An 8,092-nucleotide genomic window follows, 5' to 3' on the forward strand; every position below is an offset into this window, starting at 1 on the left:
CCCTATTGTATTCAGTACAGGTTTTTAGCCGATCATTGATAGATTTGAAAGTTAATGACAAAGTTGAGACCTGCGGGAAGAGGAGTGTTTTCCATTATCCCAGGTATGTGCCAACGTCCAAGGCCTCCGGGTAAGAGACTTTCCAGTCTTGTAGTAAACAGGGGTTTTAAAGCTAGAAACCATTGCCAGCCTACATTGTTTACAAAATCGAGAGAACCTTTAAGGAGGTATATTCCGAAGGACTTAGGTATTTTTTTTATGGGTACAAAATAAAGAATGTGCTAACCAGGACATTTAATGCTGACTTCCACACGCCTCCAAAACTGGAATTAATTATAAAGACAAATCACCACATTTGCATCAGGGGAACTGTATAAAATGGCCACACAGCACCATGACCACCTCACTCCCTTTCCATACTACAAACCCTAACTCAATTTCCACCTACAAACCGACAACCGAGATGGTTGTAAAAAATTGCACAAGCTGCACTCCATGAAAACTGAAGTATGAGCAAATATCTATAGTTAATCAAAGAGTGGATAAGTGCCATGGCCCAACTATTGTGCCACATTGAGTTGGCAGCTTGCCACCCACTGCTGCCCTCACTCACTGCTGCACCCCAAAGTGTCAATATTTTCAGGGTTGCGGCTGCAACTCCCACTGGTGCATTGGGAGGAGGGATGTGTGCTCTATCCATTGAAGACCTGTGATTTATAAATACAAATCATAATAACATAACAGTATAGTAATTGTGCCTTACAATGAGACACTAAGGGCCTAATTCACATAAGCGTTTTATAATTAAAGCCCCACATTACAAAACATTCTGTGACGCAGGGCCTAAACGTATAACTGCTTTTTTAAAACGCATTATCATGGGTATCTATTTGCTAAGATTCCAAAGGGAGCACATGGAACATTTTGACTATCCATTCATAGAGAATAGAGTAAGTGTGCTTTCTTTCTATAGTAAAGGGTTGCACGCATGCAGACAACTATTGCTGAATTGATGAACTGTCAAACACCACAGCCAGACCTTCTGTCATAGGGCAGCACTCAGCACAGGCACTCCACTTTAACTGTGGTCTTTTCTCTGGCCTTGCCCCTCCCTCTGGTGGTGCTGGTGACTGTCCCCTCTGTGCTGGGTACCCCTCTGCCCCACTAAGGACATGGATCACTGTGCAGCACTGATCATACTCATGTGCCAGTGCGCATTTAAGACTATGTGAGTTGGCAGTCTGGCACACTAGTATTGGTGCACTCCAATGTGTACCAGAAGAAAAGGGGGACATGTCCAGCTTAACAAGGCCCTGTTAGGGCTCACTAAGTGCCCCATCCTGAAAAGATGCAGCAAACTCGTCGTGATACTGACACTGGAACAAATAAATATGTGTGCCCACCTGTCTGATGAACTAGTGAATTGCACCTGGTAATGTGGCTACCTGCTGCTGCCCACACCACACACCAGAGCCCCCTATCCTGCTGTGGCAGTGAAGCCAGTTATTACACAAGCGGAGCGGCACCAATGTCATCTACGCTTACTAGATCCGTGTGCTGGCATGACACTGCGCGAGCAACCAATGCTGTCACCTTCCAGTTCATTGTTATTCATGAAACTGGATAACTAACACAATAGCACCAGTGTGGCTAAACTGTAGTAGCCTGACAGACTGACAATTAAGAGAAGTTGCCAAACACCAGATCATATTTGAACTGAGTCTGGGAAAATAAGTGCCAGTGCTCTGAAATACACAGATATGCATCTAGGCCTTTAATAGGATTGACCTCCCCAAATGCAAATTCGCCTAAAAATGGAAGACAACTTGAGTGTTTGATGTATTCGCTAAATTAAATGGATGTTGAAGTGTGCCACATATTTTGCCCAGGCTTAGCTAGGTGGACATCATAGGGTCTGTTTTTGTCACTGTATATCGTGCAATGGCCTTAAATTAGCCAAACAGGATGCCGAACCGATTCAAACAACTAAACAACATAGAAAGAAATAAAACAATGATCTTATTTTAAACCTAAAAATGAGTGCTGGGTGATGTTTGAACTTTATGTAAGATGTTACTGTTCTGCAGAGAGCATCACAACGTGAACATTTAATAAAGAGGGAGAATGAAGTGGGTTTGAACCCGATTAAAGCAAGTGTAAACTGATCTTTTCATTGTTAAGTGAACTATGACGTTTGCAACCAGTAAAGATGACACGGTGCTCTTAAATAAAGACATCAGCTCACCTGTTACGAACATGGCGGGCTGTGACCTAGATTTCATGAAACAAGCTATTCCAGCTCAGGCTTGACTAACAATGACTGGACGCCTTTGATAAGAGATTGCATACTAGCCGGGTGGGTGGGATCATGGCATCAGATCCTCTCTTTGATTTTACACAAAGCTGATATTGTTTCTCAGGAGTGATTTCAGATTAGGCATTGGTGATCATTTTCAAGTACGGGGAAGTAGGTGAACGTTGGCGTTTTGGTGATTACTTGCAGGATCATCTCCATGGGAAATGGTGCCAGATACTGATAGTAATATATTTGCATACACAACCTATCAGTAGAAAAAAGGCATGCAATTGGGACATAACAGTGTGGCCCGTGGCAGCCTAGAATTGTTCTATTGGACCTGGTTAGCATGAACATGTGTGCTGCTTATGCAGGAGAACAACTTGTAAATTCCACCTGTAAAGTTGCAGGGCATGTGGAGTTTGAGAGGCCCAGAAGGGTCAGATTAGTCTTCAGGAGGAGACTCCTACTGTGGAAGGTGTTTCTTGGGATCCCTTTTAAGTATGCTATAGAAAGCCATGATAACAGTTCAAGTTGGGAGAGTGTTCTAGTGTGTGTGTGGGTGGGGGAGGGGGGATATGGTGCAACCCATCTCAGTCTGGATGTATAGTAGAAAAATGCGTGGTGACTAGTCCAATTTCCAGATTGTACTAAGCCTTCAGCCTTTCCAGTTTTACTTAAGCAATGTGGTGAGTATTGATTGTTGAGAGAGGCAGGAGGTGGTCCTGGATCTTTGGTGAGATGGTATGAGTCAGGTGTGGGGTTGCCAAGCCATGTACTGATTTTAAGACTAAAGTGAGTAATTGCAGGGAGCTCTTTTTTACAGAGAGATAGCCAGCCTGGTGACTGATGGCAGAGGATGGAATGGAGACAAGGGCGTTGAATAGAATGTGGATGACACATAGATGGCTTATTGAGGAGGTCGAATGAGTGGTGTGGCAGATCTATGAGGTGGATATTGCAATAGTTGAATGTATTCAAGATGAGAGTGTTAATCCAAATAATATAAATATGGTGTGCAAAATGCAGGAACACGCTAAGTAGAATTTACATATAAGCTCCTGGTAAAAAAAAAGTTATGAATGTACCTTCCAGCGGAGCCTACTACGTCACCAACTCTTGACGCAAATAAAAATGTCCCTTCTCATGAACATAAACTAGGTCCTATTTTAGAACTATCTGCTTGACCCACGAATAGTGAAACCCATCCATGCTTTGATGATATCCTCAATGTATGTGTGAGAAACATTCACTTATAATGAATTTTAATGAAGATTTTCCTGTTATTGTCATCCTAAAAACCTTCCAAAATGTTACTATTCAGGGAATGAACAAAGTCAGCCATACCCTTTTGCAACAACAAAATACTCAATTTCTAGTGCAGGCTTTTAGGACCATCACTACAGAAGGCAGGAGATCAGCAGTGCTCTACAAGTTTCCCCATGCCATGTGCGAGAAAAAAATCCTGTCCAGTTTTATCCTTAGAATCCTGGGATTTGTTATCTACTACATTTAAAAATGGGAAACAAAAAAACTACATGTCCCAGTATTCAAAGGGGAAGAACAGGACCGGACCACCTTCATCCGAATGATATGAGAAACCGAAGAGCTCTGGGTATGTTACCAGCTTAAGTGTTACTGTTTCATAACATCCCATGGTTGCTTGCCATTGAATTGAAAATCAACATGCATTTATTTCTGTTCTTTAGCCACAGTGACTCTCATACTACCCTCGCTGGTGCAGTGAATGCAAATGAGAAAAACTTACGCTCTGTGCAGTATCCTCCTCCCGTCCACCCTGGCAGGCAGACCATGTTGCCATCTTGGTCGCAGACATAGTGCCCGAAGCGGTCATCCCGTCCCTTGCACAGTCTGGAGCAGCTCTCGCCATAGTAAGATTCACTGCAGATCACCCGGTACGAGTACTTGAGCTTGGTCTGTCCTTTCTCCTGAACGGAATGGGACCACTCTTCGCTCACATTCAAATGGCTTTGGATGGGGAACTGGCTGATGCGCGAACCTGCATCCAAGGAACCTGCAGCTCACCACAAGAAGACAACGTGCCCGTTACAACCCGGCCATGACTGCAAAGAAGCCGCACGTCACATTCTGGGCCCCAAAGTAATGCAGGAGCAAACAACTGTGCTACAGTGCAACAATACAACACTCCTCGTGTTTCTTGGTTACCTCACGAGGACATTAACATTTGACATTGTCTTACATCTAAATCATATCTGAATGTTTTCAGAACTGTGTTTTCTAATGGATATGCACATTTAGGAATTGCTCAAAATCTTAGCCCTCTTTGGCTATGCGCCTGCTTAGAGATGGAAAGTTCCTGAGGGAGTTCTCGAACATCAAGGGCCCGATTCACGCACTTTTTTGCACGTTTCAAAGTGACTTTGCACTGCTGAAAAGTGACTTTGCACTGCCGAAACAAACCCTGAATCATGGAACTGTGCAAAGTGTATTTTTGAAGTGCAGAGTCGGTGTGAAGTCATTTAGTACAGTGCAAAATCATTTTTGCAATACAAAATGAACTTTGCACTGCAAAAATACACTTTGCACAGTTCCATGAATCAGGGTTTGCGTGTGCACTGTAAAGTCACTTTTCAGCAGTACAAAGTCACTTTGAACCGTGCAAAAAAGGTCATGAATCGGGCCCTAAATGTGTTTAGGCAACATATAGACTGGTAATTTTTGTTTCAACATCCCCATTGCCCCCTAACATGAGAAGGATTCTTCAACAATAATAAACGATCAAAACTAACTACCTCTATACTGGTCTGCGAATGCAAGTCTGCTTCATTGTGCCTAATCGCCTACATTGTTTGTTCTAAATAAACAGAAAATAAAGATGTTTTGCGTTTTCGTCGTACACGGATGTATGCTAGAGCAGCCCAGATGGAAAAACATGTAATCAGAAAGATTATCTGGTTTAAAGGAACAACAAAGGCCCTGACTCAAATGCAACATCTTTAAGGAGCCTGTAAAAAAAAGTTTTCAAAGTGGGAACAGTGTTGTTGAAAGATCCCCTTCCTGTATGTCATCAAAACATCCAGAACCCATTATTTCTTTTCCAAAGGGCTGAATCTGAAAAGGTGTAAAATACAGGAAAAGGCCGCCAGGGCATTTTGGCAAACTTCTGTTTTTCTCACCAGAGAACGGATTTCTTTCCCACGCCAAAAATAAACTAGAGGAAACGCAATTGTGTTGTAGATTACGTAGGGGGGACCGAAATCAAAGCAGGGCCGATCCCTATCAAGCGGGCCTTATCGTTTGATTCTAGGCTAAAGCTAACATTGAAACCGCACTATAAACATCTGAATTCAATAAGGTTGATGGGATTGTTTAATAACTTTATAATATCGTATTAACTGTTTGAGCGCGTTTAGTGGGCCACTGTAATTTGTTGATGCTTGGCGCCCTCTAGCGGGTAGAATAGAAAAATATATGCAACTATTCACCTGGTACAATGCCGCCTGCAGGAGCCTGGAATGCTTCAACGATCAGAGAAAAAGTGCCCTGCAATAAAAGCAAAGATTGAGAAACGCTTTCGGAAAGTAGTCACCAATACACAAGCAACCCATCGTACATCCCCTGAGTTACCATTTGCTTACAAAGTGGATGACATTCTAAACCCCGAAGCCTGTGGAACTGCCAGGTCAGCGGTGCGCTTTAATCAGTCTAATTGCAGCTAATATTACTTTGTCCAGAGCTCAATTAAACAGAGCCTCTGCTGCGCTGCTTTTCAGTGCTCAGGAAGGAGGGGCGTGGGGGCTCCTCGAAATGTTGACATCAACCACCATGAAAGCCACGGCTATTTTCCGATGTGACAGAATAGACCAGTGTCAAAATGACAGTCAAAAACAACGCCTATTGTTCATGAACAGGTTTACGGGTTGCCCAAAAGGGTCACATTTTCAGATGATATAAAATAAAGTTTCATTTCGAAGTGTATCGCTAAACGGAGCTATTTTCTGGGCAGCCCCTCCCTAAAATCCATCTGTGATACCACCATCCACACCCCTGTGTGCCTTTCCAGTTAGCTTTGTAGATAACATTGTATAAAGATTTTATAAAAATACAAACACGCACAGAGATTTGAAGCACATGTTTAGCCGGCCGCACCGATCTAATTAACTGTTACTTGTAAAAAATCACAATTACAATGAAAATATGAAAACATAACAATTCTGCCTTTTCAAACATTGTGTGCCCTAAAACCACTCGAATCAAAAGACACAGTGCCATTCAACCAAAATAAACCCGCAACTGTGTCACACACAACACCCCCGACCTACGCGTGACACAAAGACGCATACACCCTGAGCCACCAATGGGTCCCACGCCAAGTCCCCTTCACATAAATTCGCTAATACCGAGTCCATATAATGGTGTCACACACGACTGACCTCCTCTCAGATTCGCTGACAAAAAGAGGGACCAGCCTCTAAGTCATCCAGCCCATAGTTACCGCATTCATACAGAGCGCAGACCCCCCCCCGTCCCCCCCAGGCCCCTCTATAGCACGGTGCAGTACCCCCTCCTCAGTCACAGAGACCATAGCCGCCCTCTTGCAGGCAGGCCATGTGTGCCCGATCTTCCCTATAGGGCACAAGAGCCCCCACCCAAGTCGCAGAGATCACCAACTCTCAGTAACATGGAGCAGAGCCCCCTCTGCCCTGCAGACCAGCCATCCCTTTCAGCCACACAGACCACGCTCGCCATCCTCCAGTCACACACCCAACCCCCCCACACCCACAGTCCCGCAGCGCTCACCGGCCAGGTGAAGTTAAAGGGTAACTTGATGGGGTTCCTGAATCCCGGGCCCTCGGCGATGCCGAATGAGTTGACGCCCAGCACCGGGGTGACGAGGCTCCCGAAGGTGCAGGTCTCCGGGGAGGGCACCTTCTGGAAGTGCATCAGGCAGACCCTGAAGAAGGTCCGGCAGTCGGGCCAGCAGGAGCCGCCGTCCTCCCGGAGGCCGGCGTCGTTCACAAACTCCTGCAGCTGCAGCTGGAAGACCCCCGAGCCGGACACCTGCACACAAGAGAGAGACGCACATCAGACACTCACCCCAAAACAAGCCATCCTCCATGCCGGAGCCTGCCACCTCCACCGACAATTACCTGATGCAAACCCAGGGAGAGAAGAAACGCCAGTCCACAGAGCCACAATGTTGCCATCCCGTCTGCTCCAGCCAAGCCGCCAATGAGAAAAGTTGCCCTTTTCACTCCCTTAATTCTTCAAACATCCGGGGCGGTTGAAAAACTTTCAAGAATAACAATCCCAAACAACGGCAAAAAAGTACACAATAAAACTCCGCTTGCTGTGTGCAGTCTGCGATTCCCGTTGCTCTGTGCACATGAAATCCAAGGGATTATAATCCAGGTGTTCCAAGAAGCTCCAGTGTGCACGGATCCTGCAGCCAGCGTCGCCAAAGCGCCTCGTGCGGAACTCCAGCTCCTTCGGATGGGTATGGACGGGGCCGTGGCGGGGCCGGGGGTGTGGCTGCTTCCAGCACAGCTCAGTCAATGCTGAGCCTGCTCCCAGCGAGCTGCTTATATAGCAGCGTCCCTCGCTGCTGTGCACTGGGACTGTCACTCAGCGCCGGGCGCCTCCCACCACGCGCCGCGGAGGTCACTCCTGCCCAGAGTGCATGCCCGGCTGCCGCACTGCCCGCCGCCGAGGAGGCTCTACGCTTATCAAAGAGCCCGCGCAACTGTTGCCATACGGACCATTAATCCCCCGACACACGGGGGGGGGGGCACTATTCTTCATGCCCCGCAGGCA

General features: G+C 45.9%; 1 protein-coding gene across 1 annotated transcript in view; it reads right to left on the reverse strand.

The window, feature by feature from the left end:
* The window catches only part of DLL4 (delta like canonical Notch ligand 4), a 29,620-nt gene extending 21,775 nt beyond the window's left edge, over positions 1-7,845 (reverse strand). Inside the window, exons 1-4 of the mRNA XM_069637509.1 lie at positions 7,429-7,845; positions 7,079-7,339; positions 5,764-5,821; positions 4,065-4,331 (exon numbers count right to left, since the gene is read on the reverse strand). Of these exons, the coding sequence (XP_069493610.1) occupies positions 4,065-4,331; positions 5,764-5,821; positions 7,079-7,339; positions 7,429-7,485 (643 nt within the window). The 5' untranslated portion in view covers positions 7,486-7,845. The remainder of the gene's footprint in view (positions 1-4,064; positions 4,332-5,763; positions 5,822-7,078; positions 7,340-7,428) is intronic.
* Positions 7,846-8,092: the final 247 nt, after the last annotated feature.

This window comes from Ambystoma mexicanum, chromosome 14 (genome assembly GCF_040938575.1).
Source record: "Ambystoma mexicanum isolate Mex_15411 chromosome 14, UKY_AmexF1_1, whole genome shotgun sequence".
NCBI lineage: Eukaryota > Metazoa > Chordata > Amphibia > Caudata > Ambystomatidae > Ambystoma > Ambystoma mexicanum.